The sequence below is a fragment of the Cajanus cajan genome, chromosome 7 (genome assembly GCF_000230855.2).
Source record: "Cajanus cajan strain Asha chromosome 7, NIPB_CcT2T_4, whole genome shotgun sequence".
Lineage (NCBI taxonomy): Eukaryota > Viridiplantae > Streptophyta > Magnoliopsida > Fabales > Fabaceae > Cajanus > Cajanus cajan.
Window position 1 is genome coordinate 48,696,590 of NC_138523.1, and position 24,871 is coordinate 48,721,460.

The 24,871-nt window shown below is 28.7% G+C and overlaps 3 protein-coding genes across 4 annotated transcripts; 1 reads left to right on the forward strand and 2 right to left on the reverse strand.

Annotated features, from left to right (window-relative positions):
- Nucleotides 1-307: 307 nt before the first annotated feature.
- On the forward strand, nt 308-2,248 carry LOC109805298 (C2H2-type zinc finger family protein). Its single transcript, XM_020367331.3, has one exon. The coding sequence runs from the start codon at nt 626-628 to the stop codon at nt 1,637-1,639; it is 1,014 nt and encodes a 337-aa protein (XP_020222920.1). The 5' UTR covers nt 308-625; the 3' UTR covers nt 1,640-2,248.
- A 4,357-nt stretch (nt 2,249-6,605) lies between these two features.
- On the reverse strand, nt 6,606-10,923 carry LOC109805349 (monocopper oxidase-like protein SKU5). 2 transcript variants are annotated; one of them, XM_020367393.3, is made up of 9 exons: nt 9,942-10,901; nt 9,744-9,853; nt 9,365-9,635; nt 9,048-9,168; nt 8,602-8,962; nt 8,055-8,423; nt 7,426-7,682; nt 7,212-7,305; nt 6,606-7,105 (listed from the first exon to the last, which is right to left on the reverse strand). In XM_020367393.3, exons 1-9 carry the CDS (start codon nt 10,095-10,097, stop codon nt 7,048-7,050), a joined length of 1,797 nt encoding a protein of 598 aa, XP_020222982.1. In that variant the 5' UTR covers nt 10,098-10,901; the 3' UTR covers nt 6,606-7,047. The 2 variants fall into 2 exon arrangements, with proteins under 2 accessions (XP_020222982.1, XP_082916061.1); XM_083059935.1 differs by lacking the exons at nt 6,606-7,105; nt 7,212-7,305 and having other exon boundaries at nt 7,421-7,682; nt 9,942-10,923.
- Nucleotides 10,924-15,584: 4,661 nt separating this feature from the next.
- On the reverse strand, nt 15,585-20,616 carry LOC109804639 (ras-related protein RABC2a). Its single transcript, XM_020366473.3, has 6 exons — nt 20,282-20,616; nt 18,902-18,970; nt 18,058-18,123; nt 16,775-16,896; nt 16,438-16,566; nt 15,585-16,137 (listed from the first exon to the last, which is right to left on the reverse strand). Exons 1-6 carry the CDS (start codon nt 20,427-20,429, stop codon nt 16,033-16,035), a joined length of 639 nt encoding a protein of 212 aa, XP_020222062.1. The 5' UTR covers nt 20,430-20,616; the 3' UTR covers nt 15,585-16,032.
- Nucleotides 20,617-24,871: the final 4,255 nt, after the last annotated feature.

Consider the following 24,871-nt stretch of genomic DNA (forward strand, 5'->3'; position numbering starts at 1 on the left):
ATTTTTAATAAATATTTTCTCTTCAATCATAGTTTTCTATTCACAATATTCAAATTTTAATATTTTAAGCAAAGCAATTCGATATTTATTTTTAGGTAAATATAATATTTTGAGATATAAAAATGAATATACTAAAATGGGTTGGAAGATTTAGATGATGGGCGTGGTGAAAGTCATGACCTTGGGAAATAGTAATTACTGAGAGTAGGAGTGGAAAGGAAAAGAAAAGAAAAAAAGAGAGGTAATAAAGAGCATGAAGAGGAAGCTTTGGTTGGGTTGTTTTAATTTGGTGAAGTGCGTTGGCAAAGTGTGAGAAAGAGAGTGTGAGACGGACTTGTCTTCCAATCTGTTCACCCTTGTCCAAATTTGGTCACTTTCTGTTAAATTGCATTATTTTTGGTCTATCTTTTTCTCGACTGCTATATTCTCTCTTCTAGTTTTCTAAATTTTTAAGCCTATAATTAAACACTTCCAAAACTTGGATTGCTGTTTCACAGTTAGTGTTGTATTGCATTGGGTGGCCTTTGACTCCTCCGACTTATTATATCCTTCACTCCCTATCTTTATATAACATCCAACCCCCACTCTCCTTTCTCCTAGCCTCTCTCTTTGCTCCTTCACCATCATGGAAGCACCAGAGGAACTCAAAGATCACACCAACATTCTCAAAGGCAAAAGAACCAAAAGGGTAAGGCCACAATCCCCTATCCCCTTCTCCATCACCGCCAATTCCTCTACAGGAGGAGATGGTGATAGAGAAGAAGAAGAAGAAGATTGCAACAACAACAATCTTCGTATTAATAACAACAACAATAACAACAACAACAATAGTCAGAGCTCCCCCACAACTTCCTCGGCGGGGTTACAGGACAGCACAGATGAAGAGGAGGATATGGCGAATTGCCTTATCCTCCTAGCACAAGGGCAGTCCCGGGAACCGCAGCGTCTGCCCGCCGAGGAAGACGGGGGCATGAGCTACGCCAAGTACAGCAGTAGGAAATTCTTGGAAGCGGCTACGTTGGGGTCTAGCAGGGCAGGGTACTATGTTTATGAATGCAAGACATGCAACAGAACTTTCCCTTCGTTTCAAGCACTTGGAGGCCACAGGGCTAGTCACAAGAAGCCTAAGGCAATGATGGGAATTGGCCAAGAGAAGAAGCACCAACTCCTTTTGTCATCAGATGAGGAAGAGTTTCAATTCAAGACCAACAAGTCACCGTTCTCCCTTCAGCTCAATAACAACAATTCAAAGGGGAATTTGTATACAAGCAACAACAACAAGTCCAAGGTGCACGAGTGCTCCATCTGTGGTGCTGAATTCACATCAGGACAGGCACTTGGAGGTCACATGAGACGCCACCGTGCACCGGTCGGAACCGCCATCCCTGCCGCCGCCACCACTCTCTCCTTCACCCCATTGCCTTTGGAACCGGAAGAAGATCACCCCAGGAAGAAAAGGAATGTCTTGAATTTGGATTTGGATCTCAACCTTCCTGCTCCAGAAGATGATCAAAGAGAATCCAAGTTTGCCTTCGCATCCAAGCAACAACAACAACATGGCCAGAAACAACAACAACAACAACAACAACAAACAAGTCTTGTCTTCCCCGCACCAGCTTTGGTGGATTGTCATTATTAACAAGGTTCTAGCATGATATTTCACAAGATGATGGCGAAAGTGAAACTGGGTTAATGTGCAATTTTGGCCATACTTCTGTTGTTGTCTGATTATTTTTTTTAAAATTTTTTTGATCTATACATTTGTTATGATAATTTTCATGACATGATTCTTTTGATTCTTTGTCAACTTGATCGAGCCTGAGGCATGGGTGAGGTCAGTTGTTTATTGGAGAAAGTTTAAATTTGTTCTGTGAAAAGACCCCTACAACTCATGGATAGCGCATGTTGGGTATCTTTTTTCACTTGCTTTTGATTGGTGTTTGGCTCTTTTTCCATGCCAGAGAATGTGATGTATTATGACTGCAGAGAGGGTGTTGGTACTATGCAAAAAGTCTTTGTTTAAGTTTCATTGTTTTGTCCACAAGAAAACATGTCTTCTCTCTCTCTCTCTGTGTGAGTGTGTTCCCCCCATATTGGTCATGGAAATAGAATAAAAGTAGGGAAAGCCAGTAAGTAACTGCTATTTCCACATGAATCCTCAAGGTGTCCTTTTTCCCCTTTACCAATATGTTGTCATTAAAAAATTATGCTAATGTTCAGCTAATTTTGTTTTTTTCTTTGCTTGTTCTCTTTCTGTGCTAGTTAATTGCCTACTCATTACACCTAAGCAACCTCATGCTTCATCATCCATCAATTTCTCATCCCAATCCTCTAAATTGGCTTAGCTACACCTAATAATAAGTACCAAAATTACAGCAGATCAAATCCACAATCCAGGCTCTGTTAAGTTATTGAACACATTAATAAACCATACGAAAATTTGAATTTCTTTACTTTTTGATGAAGCAGAAAGAGGCGTTGAAGAAAAATGAGTTACTCCATAAATATAGGTTTACACTCAACCTATTATTATCAAGGCCATTGTATTTATAAGATTTATTAATATACAAACATTTTATAATCAAAGTTCCTTTTCTTTTCTGTTTCTTTTTTTTTTTTTCTCAAAATAAATGAATCTAAATCATTAAAGTGAGTGTTAGATGGGTGAAAATTGAAGTATAAATTTTATGAGACAGATTTAATTGGTGTCATGTGGTCGTCTTGATTCACCAAGCCGATCTACCTAGGATATCTGAGAACTTCATCTGCAAAGATGTCATCCTGTCGAATTTGAGATGGGATCCGTACAAGGATAGATAGCAATTGAATTCGGCCCAAAATGACTTCATTCACCAACTATCAGAGCAACATAAACCTATGACACATCTCATATTGAATGCAACAAACTAACAATTGTTTCAAAGTTTGTTGATTCTTTTATTTACATTCATTCATTTTTCTTGGTTCTCTTCAGAGTAGACGAATTAATGCTTCTTGTTGAAGCACACTTTGCCTTTCTGGATTACACCAACATTTGTGTAGACAAGAGTATATTTGTAGAGGCATAGTATACAATACACAATACACCACTCTTCAATATGCTTTGCCTCTACCCCACACTTTACCTACCACTTTTATCTGTTACTTCTACGCTTGCGTGTTACAGCATCCCAACTAGACACTCAGATTTTTCTGTGGTTATAAGTTACTCACCGTAGTGTTTTTCTTTTTCATAACTAATTTATATTTTGTATTGTAATAAGCATCTCTTACAGATGCCAATATTGGAGCTTCTACTTTCTCTTGTTTTTCTGCAGTTGTCTATATATATAACTTACAAATCTCATGTATAAATACTGTGTTTCAATTTCAATATAAAAATGTGATACAAATAATATATTGTTTGATTTACAGGTCTTCTGTTATCGAAATGAAATGTTATTTATAGAATATGTAAATTTAGAATCGACTAAAATTACATAACCAATACTGGTTGGGTCTTGTGTCTAACATGGTGTTTCAATACAGGTGGATGTAAACAACAAAAAATAATAATAATAATAATAATAATAATAATAATAATAAATAAAAAAAAAATATCGTGCACGTGCATACCTTTTATCAACATCTCAACCACCAAATTTTAGTCATAAATAGTTGTTTTTATATTAATATTTTAGCTATTGAATAAATATTTATTTTATATAACTATAATTTATATTAAATTAGGTTATTTTTAATTATTGATATTTAAAAATATTAACATTCTATATGAAACTAAAAGTAAAAAATAAATTAAAAGAGATAAGAGATTAAAAAAAAATCTTCAAAAAACTCTAAGCTAAAAACGTTTTCGTCAAATAATAGTTAAAAACACTGATTTTTGGGCTATTTTAATATTTATATAAAATTGAAATAAGTATATTTAATATAAAAATATATATATTTAAAATTTACATTAAACAATTTAAAATTTAAAATTTTTGTTGCAACAGTTGGTTTATAACAACATTTCTACCTTGTAATGAGTTGACAGTGAGAGTAGACATTAATTAAGAGAATGTATATAACAAAATGGAAACATGGTGATTTAATTATAGAACTCATTCAGAGAATTACCTGGGAACGAAAAGGAACTAGATGAAGCATTCGGTAGTAATATGATTGTTAATTAAAACGCCCTCAATTGCTAGTAATTAATACAAGAAAATAGATTGTATAAATTATAATATTCATATGCTATAGAAACTAATAAAAATAATTAATATCATTTCTTGTTACTTCGGTTTTCCTTTCTTATATTAATTGATGTTTTAAAATTAGTTTTTTCAATAAATTCTTTTTTTCCTATGCAAATAAAATACGGAAAGGAAAGGAACAAATAAATAAAGAAAAAAAAAGTTATGCACAAAAGTAAAAGAAGTTAAATATATAAAAGTAATTATAGAATAAGAGTGTGATGTTCATTAATTCTAGAGTTTATGTGAGAAATGTGACGAGATGAAAAATGATTAATATATAAACATTTATACTAATGTAATATGTAAAATTAGTTTTATAGTAACATGCTGATAATTCTTATCTCAGCTTTTATATTATAAACATAATTAATTTGTCATATATATATTGTAATTGATTTGATAAAATTGTAGTTTTATAGTAATTGATTTGATAAAATAGATTACAAGAATAACAATTATATTGTAACTGGTATTAAATTTACATTTAATGATAATTAATTATAAATACAAATTCTATAATTAGATTTCAATTAATTAAATTACACTACTATACTATTAAACATAAACATCAATTATTTAATGTCGTTTAGTTATATTTAATTTGCGAAAAATCATATGCTGTAAGAAATAATTTGTGATATATTAATCAATTATATATTTTATATATTTGAATTATGTTTTTTTTTCTTTAATTCTTATATTAAAATTTATCATTTGAAATTCATGGTGGAATTATAATATTTTTATTATGTTAATTTTTTTTTTTTTCATCCCTGGAGTATCCAGGGTAACTAATCTCTTCGCTGGAGGCACCTCAAAGGGTGAGACAGCTGATCCCAAAATTTAACGCGGCTGCATACACAAGGTAGGATTCGAACCTCTGACCTTGCTTAATCATGAATCCACCCTTACCGCTGAACCACACGCTTAGGATTATTTTAATTTTTTTATTTTACAAATTCTTAATAAATTTAAACTAATTAGGTATATTTAAGTACAATCGTTCACACTTATTTCAATAAAATTGATTATAAAAATAATAATTATATTGTAATTGATATTGAATTTACACTTAATGATAATTAATTATAGATGAAATTTATAATTAAATATCAATTAACTAAATTATATACTATGTAACAAAAAAATAATTATTTAATATCTTTTAATTATAATTAATTGTATTTTTATTACACAGCATAATATGTGATATTTAATTTACAATTAATTTTAATTACTATTATTAACAATCATTAATTTTACATAATTATATTATTCTATACAATTCCAAATTCAAATGCATATATTAACTTAATTATATTTAATTAAAATTTTAATTTATGCTTTTATATGTTATGAATATTAAAAATCACAATAAATTCATGTTTATTTCATCTAAAATACTTTATTTATAATGATATGATATTTATATGCTCTCATTTAAAATTAAAACTCATAAAATTTTGTTATAATTAACCATTTATAATAATAGGTTACATGATAAAATTGTGACACTATTAATTTTTTTTATCTTATTCATTCTTTTTTTTATACATATTTTACCTATGATAAATTTAAATTAAATTTTACATATTTAAGTATAATAATTTATGTTTAATTTAATAAAATTATTTACAATAATATTTGTTTTATTACGATTTATAATATGTTAACACCAGATTCTAATTAGTTAAAAAAATCTATAATTACATATCGATCAATTTAATTATATATATGACTGTTAATTTCAAAATATAGCTTACTCATATATTAAAAAGATAGTGTTCTTTCATGTCTTAAAACTTCTAATAGAAAAAGTTTAATTTTTTTCCAAAAGATATAAAATATCTATACAAGAAATATAATATTGATAATTATGCTAAGAAGATTTATGTTAGATTATTATTTTAAATATTTTTTAATGCAAAAATTAGAGAGAAAAATTATAATAATAAATTAATTATTGATAGAAAAAATTATATGCAAATTAACAAATTAAATAATTAAATTATATATTCAATATATTTTAATTAAATAAAATTTAAATAATTCATTATTTTTTTTATCCCACGGATCAATATCTAGTTGGTGGTTAAATATGAGAAAGAAAAGTGCGATTAAAATATTTAGATTAATATTTGATTTGTTATCCTTTATGTAAAATTAATAATTTTATTTTTTGATAATTTGAAAAATAGTAATTTTAAGGTTTATGTTACAGGAGTCTATCTTATATTAAAAAAATATATTATTTAAAATTTTGACAACAATATCAATTTGTGTAAACATTAAAATGAACAAAATTCGAGTATCTAATCTCAATAGATTTCACTTAATACCAATTGAGTTTTATCCTATGTAAATTTTAAAAAAATATTTTGATTGTTGAGAAAATTGAAACAAAATCTTTAATTTAAATAAAACAAAAAAAAAGATATTTTAATTAGTGATAAGAAAAATATGCTAAATTAAAAGTGATAAGGGATTAAGAACATAAAGTATACAAAAAAGAGTACGTCCGAAATATTTAAAGAGAACAAGAGTATAGAGAAGAGGCAACAATTGTGTCTGCAACAGCTTGAAACCATATTTCTATACCTTTCATTCTATACGAAATAAGTAACCAATATTGTTACCTATACCTTTCATTCTATACGAAATTAACTTGTAACAATAGAAAGGGAAAAAAATGGGGAATTGCTTTCATTCTTAATGTACAAACTTGAAGAAAGAAAAAAAAATACTGTAAGAATTATTTTGTTATGCTGGTCTGCAAATCTCTTTAGCAAATGGTGCACCATCTCAATTAATGGAGAGCAAAATAGAGGAAGCTCAAGGCAGTGGTGAACACAGCAATTACAGACCTATTATTCGTATTGCAAAGAAAACACAGAAAGAACCCATATTAGCTTATTAAGCATTTCACACAATAACTAATAAATGATGTCACGACACAAAATATGTTTATACCTTGTTGTATGTGAATTATGTGCCATGGATGATGGAGGATTTGGTGCAGGAGAGACTGAGGGAGCAGGGATTGGAGCTGGGGGTTGAAACTTGCCTGTGCACATTCAAAACCATGAATACTATCATAATCATTGTTTTCATAATCATCATTCATCAATGAATGTTTGTAAAGGAGAAAAAGAGAAGACAGATTAAAGTTGTAACATGAACTAACCACATCGAAGGAGATTCGGTGGAGGTGGCTTCTCCTTGGCAGGGTCAGGATCAGCATCATAAACCCTCACATAAAGCTCTTCACCTAAATACCAGCTTTCCAAGTTCTGTGATCTCAGGTTCCACATTCCAGGGTTGTCAGGGTACACATACACTGCACTCCACCCTCCAGGGTACACTTGCACAGTGGACCGAGCAACAGGATCATAAAGGTTATAAGTTGAGCGTAATCCTGGATTCCATTCTCCATACCCCATTCTAAACACAAACATTGGTTATAAACATTTGTTATTTATGATTTATGAAATTTCATATACAATAAAATATGCTAATGTGGAACTTACAATGAACTCAAGTTCATAACAATATATATTTATAGACAATTTTATAATACTGATCATTTTGACTTGTGCTTCCGAATTATCTAAATGTTGTCATGCATGGTATTCTACATGAACATGATTTTATAGTAACACTCTTTACATTAAGTTGATTACTTAATCACTTGCCATATGTTAGACTTGATGTGGTGTGCTCGTGTTACATGTGTAAGGTTTAAATGAACAGGTTGTTTAGTGACAGAACTAGTAAAGTAATGCGATATATTAATATCACTATGGTTACACTTACCCGACGACAAAGAAGCTATATCCATCCAAATGCCAAGAATCAATAATGTATAAATTGTTATGAAGCACTATCTCTGTCCACCCTTTATGCAATGCACTAGCTACGAAAACTCCACGCACAGCATTAACATTTGAAGTGTTCTTAGAATAAGCATCAAGTTCATATACTCCTGTTCCATTGGAAAAGTAATCAGCTAGCTTGAGTGGTGTGTCTGGGGTCAAGTAAGACACGTTGTTGACAGTGTAACGAGATGACCCATTTATAGTTGCTTTTGATGCCTGGAGAATGAAAGTCTCAGATATTGTCACATTTGATACATTGAATGTTCCCTGAGGATTAGGCCTTGCAGCTCCAGCGGTTAGGTTCCACCTTCAATTCAAATAAACCCACAATGTGAATGTTTGCATATGACCTCAAAGTCAGATTAAGCTTTCATGACTTCTCAAAGTTGTTTAGAGGTATTATTGCTATTGCTAACATTGTTATAGTATGTTGACATAAAGCAAACCAACAAAAAAATTGAGAGCACCATTTTGTGCATGCTTACCTAATGGATTTTGCTTGGTTGATGGAAAACTGCAGATCATATGGATATGGACCACATGGGAGAGACCCATTAGCCGGTGAGGTAGAGTTATTATAATGAAGCACAGCAACGCCAACAAGAGTGCTATTATTGGTGGCATCACTCATTTTAGGAGAGGCCACTATGTAGTAATCAGCAGCATATTGGTTTGCTGTGACAAGAACTGAGTAGGATTGGCCTACATGAACGTCAAGAGACTCCAACGGTATTTGGTTCACATAAGAACCTTCGGTTTCAACCAAAACCATTTGATGATTTTGAATCCTGAAATTGAAGCTCCAAGCTGTCCCTACGTTTGATATCCTAAGCAAATATGTTTTACCTGTCACACATTGTTATAAAGGAGTTAAATTAATTGACAATGATCATAAAGTGAGTCGCTAACACTTCTCTTATTCACTTCTTACCTGGTGTAACATTGAAAGTCTCATATGATTGAGATAAATTGTGCATATATGGCCTTTTTCCATTTATTAGCATCCAACCAGGGGGAAGAACATCTCGCATATCCAACCTAGACCTAATATCCTAGTTGAAATTATAATAAAAATGTTCATTAGTCAGGATTAGTAAATAAATAAAAAAAATACAAAGAATTAGTATTAATAAATTAAAGATCATAAAATGGATTAGCATTCTATGGAATTGCTAATGCCATTGTAATATCAATGTTCAAATGTGAGTATCAATGGACAAATAACAAGAAAGCAGTCAGTTTAGTTACCTTGTAGCTACTGCTGTACCAGTCACCAATTAGAACATCATACTCTGCCTCAGGTTTTGGAAAAGGAACACTTATCACAGCTCGATTGTTGACTCGAATTGGACCAAACCCTCCACCAGCTTTAAGGAAATTGATGGAAGGAAAGTAAGAGAATGTGCCAATCTGGTCTTTGGTTTGGAAAACATACGTCCAATTCTTGCCAGGTTGGATGGGGCAGTTTGAGCCAGACACTCCATCTTGCCATGAATCCAGCCTTTGCTGAATGCCATTCCTACATCAAAACCAAAAATTTATAAGTTTAGTGCCAAAATAAGCAAAATATATGAATCTTGGAAAACTGTAGAGTATTTGTCCAAGGCCAGGAGTAGATATTATATACCATGTAAACAGCAAGGGATCATCCAAATTATTGTAAACATTGACATGAACAACATCATTTGTTGTTGCATTTATAAGGGGTCCCGGGAACATGCCATTGATTGTTATCACCTGTAAATCATATCAGCAACGAAATTAGGCCACGATGTATTACTCAAACAAATAAAAAAGATGAATATATCAAAGGCTATAATCCCACCGGTTGATCAATAGAAACAGGCTTTAAGTTGAAATCAGCAGAAACGTGCCAATCAAGGAATATATCATCACTGGTGACTGTAGTGACAAAGAGTGGTAACAGCAGAATGGCACATGTAACAAGTTTCAGTTGAGGAGAAGCTGAACTTGCAGCCATTGTTGCTAAGGATGTGACTAAAAGTGGCTCTTAATCGTTAAGTTTGAAGATCATGGCCTCAACACTCAACAGTTTAAATAGCTTTGAATTAATCTATCAATTGCTAAATATAAGGAAGAAAAGTCCGAGAGATTGGGTTAAATTTAAATACAACAGCCGGCCTATAACATTATCAATTTGAATTGATATTGGATTTTGCAATCTTTTATTCAAATTTATAATCTTTCTTGTTAATTTTACAAATTACAAATTTTAAACTGTGTTTCTGGTTCTGGAGCCTATCTTATCTAAAAGAAAATGATATATTACTAATTTTTAAAATTTTTCTGTTGGATCAAATCTCTTTCTAAATAAACTATTTCTATAAATTATCGCATTAAGCCAATTTTTAGGCAAATCATAAAATGATAAAGAAATATGATAATTAATTTATTATTTTTTTAGAGAAACAGACTTATCATTTCAATAGAAATTCTATGAGTAACACAACTTGGGATGATAAAAAATAGAGGACCTAGCATAATTCTTAGATGCTTGAGCAGCAACTGATAATTAATTCCAAGAGATAAAAAAAATATTAAAAGATAAACTAAATTTTTAGGATATTTTTATATATTCAAATAAGAAGCTATAATCTTTTATATATGTAAATTTAAATATTTATCCTGAAATTATTTTTAGAAAATTTTTTAAATCTCTTAATTCTTTTAATCTATATTTTTATCTTTATCTCTAAATTAAATTTTAATATCATCCATATATATAAATTAGAATAATTATCTTAAAAAAATATTTATGGAAATCATTTTTTAACAAAAAAATTTTAACTATTTTTTTTAAAGTATTTTAAAAAATCTGAACTTATTATCTTTTGAAAGAGCTTAAGGATAGTTAAAGTAACGTTATATCATTTATTATAAATGGTAGCATAAAAAAGGTACTTCATACCTTCATGTATTTTATATATAAAAAAAATTAAATAAGTAAATAAAATAATTTGTGTTAAATATGTGTTAGTAGTTAACAATTAGAGAATGTGAATGATTTTTGAATAGTTATTTAAAGGATGAGAGATATTTGAAAAATAAATTTACAAAGAGGTAGAGAAAAAAAAATATAACTAAATAAAAACGTATGAAAGAGAAATAGTATTTTAAAAGTTAAAAGATAAAATAGTCAATAAAATGTGTATATAAAAAAATATATCACCTTTATAAATAGTAAGTAAGGATAAAATATAATTTATATGATAAAATATTTATTTATTAAAAAATTATATATAATTTATATGTATAATTGATAATAATAATAATAAAAGGAGATATTTGTTTTTAATGTACAAAATTTTTAGACTATCTTTATAACTTTTACATTATATCCCATTTTATCCTTTATAAACTACTCAAAAATGGTCTCCCATTATTAATTACTAACTATTTTTTACATCAAATCATAGAATATTATTCTTCAATCATAATTAATTATCTTTTATTTTTATTTATTAAAAAATACACAAAGACACAAAATATTTTTTTATGATAGTTTATATAAAATAAGTTTATTTTGATTGTACTTTTAGCAATAATTCTCAAATAAAAATATTTTTAGAAGTTCATTTTCTACAACAATCATTTTAGAAATGTTTTCAACTTCTCAATGTTTTCGATCTATCTTTTTTATCTTGTATTTAAATTAAATTTTAATATTTTTAAAATAAGTTTAATAATTAAAAATAATCTGCATCGCAATATAAATATTTGTCATAAATTTAAAATATAATTCATTACATATGTTTAAAAAAAATATTTTCTAAAAATTTGAATCACAATATAATTTATATAATTCACCCTTATATAATAATTATGAATAAATATTTTTAACAATAGTATTTTTAAGAGTTTCTTTTAAAGGAAAACGTTTTTATACATTTATTAATGAGAAATTTTTTAATATTTTTTTTTAATTTCTTATCTATTTCAATTTGTATTTATTATATACTTTTAAATTAAATTTAATAATTTTAAAATAAATTATCAAAAATTAATAATTATCTTACTTTAAAGTATAAATTGTTTTTCATAAATGAATATTATATGTTCAAAAATATTCATTTACATATAACTTTTTAGTTAATATAATTTATATATTAAAATATATAGTACTTAAATATATAATTTATGATAAATTCATATGTAAAAAAAAATTGCTTTGGCACCTGTATCTCCATTAAATAAAATCGATCCTTTTATCAATTTTGTGTGTTACTTTTTTTTATTATAAGTATAAAAAAACACACACACACACAAAAACAATTTTATTTAAATATAAATAAATTTAACTATTTTGTCTCATTTAATGATATTCTCTTTAAAATATCCCTCATTTTAAGCATGATTTTTTAATTACACTTTTTTTATATTTATAATAAGAACAACTTAAGAAAAATATTATGAAAATGATAAAATTTGATACAAATAATTAACTTTTTTAATATATGTGTATATGTAAAATCAGTTGTTTTTGTTTATATCAGAGAATAATGAAAGTAATAGCATTAAATTTGGTTAATGCAATAAATATTCATATGACGTGATATCTCTTGTAATTTTTCACATTTGAGCAAGTTCACCGAGTTAGTATATAGTGATGCAAACAATCTTGTCTAATAGAGACACTTGAAAGTTAAAGTAAAAGATAAAAAATAAACTGATGTCAAACTAAAATATAAAAAAAATGACTAAAAATATATTTTAATCTTTAAAAAAGTATAATATATGTTGAATTGAATTTTATTTATTAAAGTATAGAATATTATTTAAATTTTAAAAAAAAATATACTTATTATTAAAGTTTCAGTAAAAAAACTTTTAATTTACTGAATAGATTATTATAATTTAATATACAGAGAGAGGGAAAGGATGAAAGTTCCTCCAAAAATAACTAATAAAATGAATGATGCACTTTTAGAAGAAGAAAAAAAATAAGTAAATAGAAATTATAAGATTAAACAATTACAAATGTTTGTCTAATTAGCTAAAATTTGGTAAAATAAATTATAATATTAGGAGTTATAATTTTCTTATTTAGTCAACTCACTATAAGGAGAAAATGATATTTTTAGTTGTAACTTCATGTCTAAAATGATAATTAAACATCAGTCATTAGTTAAATAACACGTATTTATCAAATTATTTATACATATAATTTTCTATATCTAAAATTGGATATTTACATGAAGAGTTATTGTAGTAGAGACTAAAGAACTACTCTCATAATAAATTTGATCTCTCCTCACTAAAAGTGCATGCATGCAAATATATATATATATATATATATATATATATATATATATATATATATATGCATATATACACGAAAATACATGTCATATATACATGTCATAATCTGTTTTCAATTAATATATCTCATTGATAAATTAGACAAAAGTGGCTGTAATTTTAAGGTTGAAATGAAAATCCTGGTTCAAACGTCCATCTCTGTCCAAACTAAAGGAGAAAAAAATAAAAGAAATAGATTACTAAATATTAAGATACTATCATAACATCCCAACGTGCACGAAAAGAAGTAAAAGTATATGATATAACAGCCCAACGTGTAAGGAAATATAACTTATATAAGTGCTCATCTTGTCATCAACCTATGCATTTTGTTCCCTAGTTTATGTCTTATCCAACGGCATGACAGTTAATCACAAAATTAGATGCATTGTGCACCTTAACTTTTTTGGTTTTTAAACAATTAACCAAACAAACCACTTGTCATAAATCATGTAGAAGCGCATATTCTCAAATATGTGGCCAAGTCATTGATTAAGACCAGAAGATGTTGTCCAAATCACTTGTTTTCAAACTACCTCTATCTATCTCAACGTATCCACCACTAGCTAATGAGAGAGACTGCATGCTGAGGCTTCAAGCTACAGAAATACATGTCTTCATATATGAGATCAAATCAAATGCAACTCAGATATACACTCTATTTACATACAAATTTAGAAGTATTTTTTAATGTTTTTCTACTTAATAAAATAAAATAAAGATTATTTCTTAATAGAAAAACTCTCAAAACATTTTTAAGTTGTATGCAAACAAACTTACAAGTATTTTCATGTCTGAAAATGAGAAAGATTGGTTACCTACTTACAAGTTACCTATACCCCACATAACCATCCATGTGTTGCAGGATTGTATTATGATGATTTTACTGTCTATATTTCTCCTTGAGTTTCCTCAATGCTAATCATTCTATCAAAAGAGATTATTTTTTTTTAGAACTAATACTAGACAATAGCTTATTAATTTGAGGAGACTTGAAACATATTTATTCCATAAAAATATCACAAAAAAATTAAGTGTGTAAAAGACTGTAACATAATAACTTGGTTTAAAAAAATGAAAATAATATAATGCAAACGACTTAAATGATGCTATTTTATAAAAGCAATAAAATTAAATATTGAAAATTGAAAGTGAATAAAAACTTGAAAATATGTAAAATAATATTAGTTGATATTATAGTTATTAATTACAAAATATAATATTAAATATTTTGATGTTATTCATATTTCTTATTATTAACAATTTGAGGATCGATATCATTCAATGGAATTGGATTTTGTTTTCTGTCACTCACTGGTCACCTATGATGCACAGATACGATACGTGTATCGGATACGACACGTATCTGATACGGCGATACGCTTATTTTAAGATAGATAGGATACGATACTTGTAAGATACGTGTCGTCATATATATCAATATTCATACAACATAATAATTGTGTACTTGTAATTTTGATCAACATTCATAAACATTAAATATATAATTGCTATTTTGCAAATCCAAATTAAAAACATACTTATTGTACATTACTAAAAATAAATATAAACCATTTCATCATAAATTATTTTTTATTATTTTACAAATAGAAATAATATTATCAATTTCATTCCTTTCTTAAAATTATCTATGTAGAAGTAGAAGACAATTTTCATTTACAGTTTATCAAGGACCAATATTTCTATGTTTTTATATTAAAAATGTTTATATATCTTATTTAGTTGTAATGGATATTTCATAATTTTTCAAAAATTTGAATACTTTAATGATACGTATCACCGATAAGCATCGGTGAAGTATTTGAGAATATCGAGATTGAATAAAATTTTCATAATATTTTCAAAAGTTAGGATACTTCATTGACACGTATCGGTGAAGTATCCAAGAGTATCGTGTCGGATACGTATCGGATACGGATACGTGAAGCAAATTGAAGTATCGGTGCTTCATAGCTGGTCACTACCCCCAATTCAACGAGTATTTGATGAGCTTTGTTTCCATCCCATGATCATTTTTACTCGACGAGAAGTGAAAGCTTGATCGCAATTATGAAGAAATCGTAAAATAGACCAAGCTTTAAACATCATTTTAAAGTGGTTTTGAGGGTTGAAAAGAAATGCAGATATATGACATGAATACAAAATATTTTCTCATCAAAGGTTATCTGGGTGGAAAAAGACCAAACCCAAAATAGTACACGTAATTTTGCTGTATATCCTAACCTAACCAAATCTCAAACCAACCCTAATACATTCATAGAGGATATATTTACACATGATGTACAATACCATAGGTGTTGTGTTTTCAAAACTATAACAGAAGAAAAAAGCATAACATATTGAAAACCTTTTGTGATCATCTTGGCTACCATAAAATTTGCTATACTGGGGCTCCAAAAGATAATGAGAGCAATATCCATCTCAAGCATCCTCTTGTGGAAGTTATGGAAAAAATACTGGAGCATATGATCCTCCAAACTATCTGATTGTGACACTTGATATGATACAAAGACCTGCTAATAACTATAGTATCCCTATTGCAAAATCTATTGCACGTTCATGTTGCACCATATTTATTAAGAACAGCAACCACCACTTCGAGATGTCTCATATATGTGTTTTTGCTTTTGTCTTTTCACTGCGACAGATCCCTTTTCCCTTAAACTTGCCACATCTAACATCTGCAAATGTTAAATGAAAGAACAAAGAATTTAGCAAGTGATAGGTTGTTAAAATTTTTAAACTACATGCAGAAAGGAAAAGGAGAGAAATATTGTGTTAAATAACACCGATTAGGAACTTTATTTCTACTAAAATTATAGCTATGAAAAGACACATTTCTCTGTCTTCTGTGCAAGTAACTAACTTACCTAACAACACCCAAAAATTATTATATGCACAAATATCACAGATGGAATATAGCTAAAACAGAGTACATCAAAGCAACTAGTGCATCAGAGATGTATTAAGATCATATATACCTTTAATGTGAGATCATTAAAGCATTGCTGAACATTTTCTCTAGTTTTAGCACTACACTCTAGGAACAAGCATCTATGCTCCTGTGCAAGAGCCATACCCTCTTCTTTGCTTACGGCTCTTTCACTCTCCTGAAAAGTAATACAACTAACAGTCTTCAAAATCGAAACAATGAAATGCAAGAAAATTATATTGAGGAACAAATCGAAGTTCTATTATAACCAAAACAAATTATTACATAAAAATCAGTTAGTCTGAGAAAAAGGTAGCATAATATATGGTTAATGTCTTTTCCCGAGTAAGGAACGCACTGCAAAACTCATTCACTACAAAGTTTACCTTATCCACCTTATTGCCAACAAGAATTTTGATGCTATCATGATTAGTGGAATAAAGCTCAACTTCTTTTGCCCATATATCGATGAGGTTTGTAAATGTCTCACGTCGTGTCACATCATAGACTAAACAGAAAATTGAAGGAAAAAAGCTATTAGATGTCATGCCAACACTAAAGGCAAACTGAAAAGCAGAGTGAGCACCACATTTATGCAAGTACAAGCATTCTTTTGAACAACTCAACCATTTAAAGTGTATAGAAAAGCATTAAAGAATGTCTGATGAATTTAGGAAGTGCTGAGTGCTGACCATAAAATCAAATGTAATTGACCGAGTCTTATCGGTTGGAGTTGATTAAGTGGTGATTGACTGAAATTACTATACAATTGTATAATGTACATATACAATTCCTCTTTGTTCATAGACCAAAAAAAATAATACCATTCCTCTTTTTTAAACACGAGTGAATTGAATACTTGTTTAGGTTAGAGGCAATGCACAGTGCTTTAAGCAACAGCCTACATATTGTCTCTTTCTAGTATAAAGTATTCAAATAAGTAATCTGCATTACATGAATAAGCAGTGAAACAGAAAAAGGTTTATCATGCACATTTATAGCAAAGAACCTCCGGGGTATATTAGTACATCCAAGCATTACAATAAGAATAAGAGTAGTGCAGCATAGCTTACAGGACAAATGATCAAAAGCAGAAAAAAAAAAAGTGATAGTTAATGAAAGAGCTTGTACATGCTTACTTCAAACTTGTAGGACATACCACAATAATGGACAATGCAAATTTCACAACAATAATACTTATATGGATAAATTATTTCTTTAATGAATCCAGGAGGGATAAAAAAATTGTGAATTTAAACCCAAAAGCTGGCTAGTGATTACTGATGTATGTTGAAATGGGATTCAAATAACAACATTGTATCCTTTTCATCTTCGATTATTTTCAAAGTACAAATATTTCAACATATTGGCGTCTTCAGTTATAAAATATTTTTATCCCCAATTTATATTCTGGGCAAATTTTTTACTGTTTTATTCAATAATAACCTGTAAATAAGTGTGAATATCAAATTATACAATATCTAAACATTGATACTATTATAAAGGACTACATATAGAGTTAAAAAAGGAGAGAAAAGTCATCTAACGTGCAAATGCATACAATAGATTGTAAAAATAACCTCCATAAAAATACATGTTTAAATTTCTTAGATCTAAGTATATATAAAAATAAATAAATTTATTTTTCATATATAGATAGATTGAATACCAAGAACGATTCCATGTGCGCCTCTGTAATAAGAACTTATTACTGTTCCAAACCTCTCTTGTCCAGCTGCAAAAAAATAAATAAAATTAAGATTATAATCTAATGGCAATAAGTCACCACTGCAAGTTTTCATCTAAACCAAAGTAGAAACTACAATCTAATCCTAACTGACTTAGACTGGAATGTAGAAACTAAGCCAAAGTGCTTCTCACCCATCAAGGTCCCCTTATCCCCTTCCTGTAACATTCTCCTATACATGTTTGGTTTGTAGTAACTTTCAACCACTCATCATTACCGAGTCTGAAATTTCAGTAACTTTCATGTTACACATTCATGCTTAGCCTTTATTTCAGACTTTAAAATGTATTCACATTAAAAGATTAAAATTTTGCATCACTAACATTGTCTTATAACATTGTCTGAGTGTGCTGATCAAAGTAGAATGTAATGAAATATTTCAGAAAGTAGAAGGAATAACCAATCTTTGTCTAACATCCCCACTTGCTCTATCCTCATATTTTAAGTTATTTTCATGTTTTCACCTTCATCTTTCTTAATATTTAATTTGGCAAAGAACTAATGTTGTACTGACATCTCCCTGTCCTGTACTAAGTCCTAACTAAGGACAAAATGAGATCTAAAAAACATCACTTCTACAAGACATATTAGTTTATAAATGACATAGACAAGAAAGCATTATTATCATTACAACAATTTTCCAGATAAAGAGAAAATTGAGGTAGAAAAATGAAAATTCTTGACTACATATATACGTATAACAAAACTCTTCAGCAAAACAAAAAAGGAAAAAGGAAATGCGATCAAATAACTAGAAGTCAGTTACCTGTGTCCCAAATAGTAAGCTTCAATCTTTTGCCACCAACTGTAAAAAGTTTTATCTTGAAATCCACACCTTAAATGATTTAAGAACCAATAGCTCAGTACGTAACAAATGCAAATTCCTTATGCTGTGAATCACTCAATCATATAGGAAGTATAAAATATAATGTCAAATGCCTCAAAATAAGATAATGTATGAGATAAATAAAAACAGTGAACAAAGAAGGTCTATGGCCTAGAAATCACCGCACTAGACGAATGCACCATTTAGCCAAATGCAATGGATCAATTAGTTAAAGTTTAAAATAAGATATTGATAATGAAAATAATAAAATTCCTCAAAAAAATAAAAATAAATAAATAAATAAAAGGAATGGGGTGATTTAGCAAATTTTAACGAATATGACATTGAACATCAAAAAAGTTAAGCAATAGTTTAGTTTTCCTGTTTTCTTTTGCAATTGATATCTTTTCACGGATAATTAAAAAATGTTACATTGTTTTCAAGATTTTGGGAAGGAAATTTCCTTCTCTAAATCTTGAAAATGTAATGAAAACAGAATATTGAAAACTTGATGAAAACAATATGGTACTTCTGCAATTATTAGTAAAAAAACATTAATTAAAAATGAAAATTAAAAAAAAAAAATTCACTCTCTAAGGTGTCAGAAAAGTTGTTTGCAAACACTCTTTAAGGTATGAATGACCATGTCCAATTTCAATTCTAAGTAGACCATCCAAGAGATTCTTCTTCTACAACCAGAGAAGTTGTTCGCAAGACGGGTTTAAAATAGTATTCCTCCGACACAAGTCAAACCAAATCCATAGAATCAAGGTTGGCATAAGGTCCAAGAAGAAGATGCGGGTATCCAAAAGTAAAACAAGAAAACGGAACCACCTGTTGGAATAAAATACAAAAAAGACCAAAAAGTCCATAACAGAACTGAAAACCGAAAGAAAGGTGACTCGGTAAGTACTTTCGACAAGAATGCATGACTCTCTGAAACGTTAGACACTTTCAGTCGTCCACTTTAAACGTCAAACAAAAACTTTTCAACATATGAGAGCCTTTTGCAAGAACGTGGCCAGAACCAAACCCAGTAAACATACGTGTGATCCCATGCCACCCTGTTCCATTTTCCTAAGCAAGAAAGAGAAGGAAACTAACCAACATGTCCTTGTTCCAAATTGACCCGAGTTTAAATTTCTCAAGTAAGGTACCAAGATCAAGACTTAAGGATAGAAAAAAAAAATGATTTTGGATGAACCCCTCCAAAGATGATTGGTCAATAGATGAAAAGAAAGAACTTTTCTTTGGGACCAACAACATGGTAAAAAAAAATGAGAAATAAAGATGAAAGTAAAGAATGAAGAAAGAAAGTACCAATGGTGGGGGAGAGATGATGGATGGAGTTAGAATTGTTGATGAAGGTGAGGAGAAGACTACTCTTGCCAACGCCAGAATCACCGATCAACAAAACCTTAAAGGAGTAATCGTAGCTGCTACTCCCAACTCTTGAAGCAGAAGCCATGTGTTTGTTTTTCTCTCTGAGGCTCCAACGAGAATCATTCGAGCATGATTGTCTCTCCCTTTCAAAGGATGAAGATAGAAATGGAAAGACAAAGAGGTGAGGGTGGCAGGTAGTCCAAGCGGTTGAGAGTTTTGGAATGGTTAGGACAAATGTCGTATTTCCTTGTGCACTTTCTTTCTTATTCTTTAATGTGTCCTAAGATAGATTGAGTCCACGCGCCGTTTCTTGTTCACACAACACAACATCATACTGTGTTGCCTTTCGAGTTGCCGGCCATATAAATGTTTTGTCTCCTTCTCACTCAATGCATTTACAACACACTCCTCACTCCATTTACCAAACCACACCATCATACATTTACTTCCTTCCTCTTAACTACACTCACTTCATTTTACTTTTTAAATATATTTTTCCCATTTTTTCTTTCTTAAGAATTAACATGCAGGTGTCAAAAAACACTAATTAAGAAGGACAAAAGTTTAAATATATATTATAATGACAAGTCTGTTTAGGTAGAGTGATGTTTAAGCTCACAAAAGGAGAAATGATAATGTACTAAAAAAAGTTTAGGTTCCTGTATCAAAGTAATTAACATAATTCCACTGCACCAGATATTTCATTTTTCTTGAGAAGACGTAAATATCATTTTCGTGAAAGCCGTATGGAGTGGCATTTTCTACAGAAATTTCCTTCCTATAAGCAAATTCCAAACACCACAACAAACCAGATGGCAGATGCAAAGAGCATGTAACTAATACATCAAAAAAATAAAAAAATAGAACTAAAGCAAAAGCAATATCAATTCCGTGCTCATGGAAGTTTCCATATTTGTCATTTCTATTGGAAGAAAAACTCTCTCCGTCTGTTATTTATGTTCATTATCTCTTAACACGTATCAATAACAATTTGTTTTTATAATGTTGATTAATTCTTAACTTAGCTTAAGTAATTCTTAATCAAACACTATATTCAAATTGCCTAGAATAATGTCCAAAATCAAAATATATACAATTTTCTCTGCAGATCAAAAGAAAAACAAAAAATTCGGATAACCACACAAGTCCATGGAAGTGGGATAGCAAAAACTCATGCAAAATCCACGTCATACTCGCGTAATCTCGATGTGGGAGTGTAGGACTCAAGTTTGATTCTGTGTAATTGGATCAAAATAAAAAATAAAAAATAATAATAACAATCCACCACTAGTTGCAATTTGCAAAGACTGCAACTCCACGTTATTATTTGGCACTAACCCTTAATTTAAAAAGTTCCGGGGGCAACAAATAAATTAAACAATGTTATTGATATTTTTAAAATAATTATCCTAAAATTTATTAATAATAATTTCTGATCGATCGACTGACTTTTACTATTAAAATGGTAAATTTGTTTTATATACTTCATCTGAATGCATTCTGTCGCATTCTATCTTTACTATTAGTATTAAATATTCAAAAAAAAATGGCCTGGGAAATTAAGCACAATAGAAATGTTAGTTACTTAGTTATTGCGTGTTAAGAGGCTAATCCATAAATCAACATCCCATGATATCTTACTTCAACGTGAAACTTAAATCTCATATCTTGCTATTAAGTGATAGTGGAAAGAACGGTAGAAAACAAAGCGAGGTGATAAATTTCACTTTTATAATCTCACACGTTTTAGAATATTAATAAAAAAAATGTACTACTAAAATGATGAAACTTTGAACAAATTAAATAAATTATGATGAAAAATCAACTTCCTTTTTTTTTCTTTCTTTTTGACGGAGAAAAACCAACTATTTGGTGTGTGTGTGTAAGAATGACATGTATCATTTGTTTTAAATGATAAAAAATCAGTAAAATATTTTTCCTTGAGGAAAGAATTTCAATTACTAGCTTCACAAAGCTACTTTCGTAAGTCTCGTTTGAACTTGAATTGCAATGGATAAAGGAATTTCATTTTATCAAGAATATGGGAGATCTACAATAAACAATATATTCGCAAAGAACCAAGAAATGTGTCACAAAAAAAATTTGAGAAATAATGGTCAACAAGCATTGGATTAGAATCTTTCCACTCTTCATGTGTAATCAAATTTGTTATAAGACATTGATAAAAATTTATATAAGTAAAAAAATACTTTATATAATACTATTTTTACAAGTACCGGTAGGAATGGTAGAAATAGATGAAAAATATACTAGATAGAAATTGAGAAGAGAAAAATAGAGTAATAGAAATCGATGAGAAATTATTATAGTGAAAGAAAAAGTATTTAGTTTAAGAGAAATAAAATAATAATAATTAAAATATATTTTTAGTTATTCTAAAATTTCTTGAGCTGAATTTTGGTCCCTTAAAAAATATTTGTTCTATTTTTGGTTTCTTTTATAATTTGAAAATACATTACTTTTGAACTTCAAAATGGTCTAAATAATGTTTTCTAACCATTTGAAAGGACTAACAGAATTATGGACCAAAACTGATGCATTGTTAAATTAGAGAAATTAAAATAGAACAAAAAAATTTTAGAAGGACAAAATCCAAATTTTAAAAATTTTAGAATGACTAAAAACATATTTTTCCTTAAAAAGATAATTAAATAAATAATTTATTTTAAACTTGATTAATTAAATAAAATAACTTATTTTTTATTTTTTTGATGAAATCATGTAAATGAATGTGATAAGTGTATATTAGTCATGGGCTTTAATCGATTAAATAACGTACGTATTCAGTCAATTAAATATTGTATTGTAGGCTATATTAGTTTGTAGGTTACATTACTTTTTATTTTTCTCTTCTGTCATGTCTCTATCAAATACATACACTTGTTTTTACACCTCCCTTACCTATTTATCACTTGTTTCCTATCAAGAAATTGAAGCGTTAATGATTCTAAATTTCTAATATTGTGAAGAGTTGAGACCCATTTCCATGATACATAAGCCACCATCCCAGATTGAACCATGAAGGGTAGAAACCACAATGTGAGACAGCATACTAAAGGAAAAGTAGGATAATAAAACCTGAGAACTGAGATGTTGAAGAATTAAGATATAAAGAGAAAAAAAATGAGGTGCTTGAAACAGGAAATATAATGGGATAGTGACATTTAATTTCTTCAACGTCACCTTCTACTTCTCTATTATTTAAGTTGTAATGTTTGACCCGTTGATAATGATAATGATATGAGCCACAGATTTCAAGGACCTATAAATATATTTAATAAGTACAAAATATTTTTTGCTGTTGAATTTTGTGTTGTGCGAGTAATGCATTTTTAACATGCCCTTGTTTTTTAATCTTTGTTTTATTATTCTCACAAAATTATAAATAAAATCCGTATGAGAGTCTTTGCTAGGGACAGTGGGACATCGTGCTAAAGAGAGGAACTATAATGTTACACATACAAAGTATATATATTATCAAATATCTGTTGAAAAACTTCATTCATCATTTTTAATGAAATTTATATAAAATATTATTTATTATAAAAATATTTAAAATACTCATACTTTTAAAATAATATAAAATATTAAACCAAGGACAGTCTAAAGTATAATTTAAACACGTGTTCACTCTATATAAATTTAATTTCTACATTTGGAACTTATCACTATTAATCTCTAATGGACCACAAACTAAATTAAATAATGAAATAAGATGGGTCATGCACATCCTAAACTTTAAGGGGTCTCATCTCAGAATTTCAGAAAAAGGATCACATAATTTATCTAAATAAATTAAAAATGTTATCTTTGTAATACTAAATATTAGTAACTAAAAAAAATCCATTATTTTAGGAATAAGGGCACACAGATATGTGTGGTCAGAGTCAAACACCTGAATTCGACAAAGTACTCTGGAGCCTGGACCCACCTGCGTTGCATCAGCATGTGGCTAAAATGAATTAAAAAAAATGTTTTATAGTAATATTTTTAGAATTTAATTAGTATATGTATAAGTTTTTATTTAATTACAAATTATTAGCTATAACAATAATAATGGGAGAAACCTGTATAATATTTTTTATTTTTAATAATTATGAAAATATTTAACTGTCTACACATAATTAAAACAAAAACAATATTCACTATGTATGAAACAAATTTCTCAAATTCTTATATATTTACTATATTTTAATTACTATATACAAATCATTTATAATCTCCCACAGCTTTTTTATTTGTCAAATGCAGAGTACCTTTTTTTAACTAATGCATAATAAATTTATTCGATTTTATAATAATTACTTTGAAATTATATAAATAGTTTTGAATTAATTAATTGTGAAAACTTGTGTTGGTAACGTGTAAAAAAAAACTAATATATTAAAAATAATATTTAAATTTAAAATAAAATGACACGTGGTAGATGTATGCAGTAGGATGATTACACGTGTGACACATGCGAGTCACGAGTGATTATGAAATCTAAATAAGAAAGACCGACGC

What these genes read in the sequence shown, in the direction of transcription:
- LOC109805298 (XM_020367331.3), top strand. Translation starts at nt 626, where the DNA reads ATGGAAGCACCAGAGGAACTCAAAGATCACACCAACATTCTCAAAGGC.
- LOC109805349 (XM_020367393.3), bottom strand. Translation starts at nt 10,097, where the DNA reads ATGGCTGCAAGTTCAGCTTCTCCTCAACTGAAACTTGTTACATGTGCC. An exon ending in CTGTTTCTATTGATCAACCG is followed by an intron (nt 9,854 to 9,941) that starts GTGGGATTATAG and finishes TATGATTTACAG; the next exon opens with GTGATAACAATCAATGGCAT. An exon ending in GACTTTCAATGTTACACCAG is followed by an intron (nt 8,963 to 9,047) that starts GTAAGAAGTGAA and finishes AATGTGTGACAG; the next exon opens with GTAAAACATATTTGCTTAGG.
- LOC109804639 (XM_020366473.3), bottom strand. Translation starts at nt 20,429, where the DNA reads ATGGCTTCTGCTTCAAGAGTTGGGAGTAGCAGCTACGATTACTCCTTT. An exon ending in GCTTACTATTTGGGACACAG is followed by an intron (nt 18,124 to 18,901) that starts GTAACTGACTTC and finishes ATTTTTTTGCAG; the next exon opens with CTGGACAAGAGAGGTTTGGA. An exon ending in TTGGCAATAAGGTGGATAAG is followed by an intron (nt 16,567 to 16,774) that starts GTAAACTTTGTA and finishes ATTACTTTTCAG; the next exon opens with GAGAGTGAAAGAGCCGTAAG.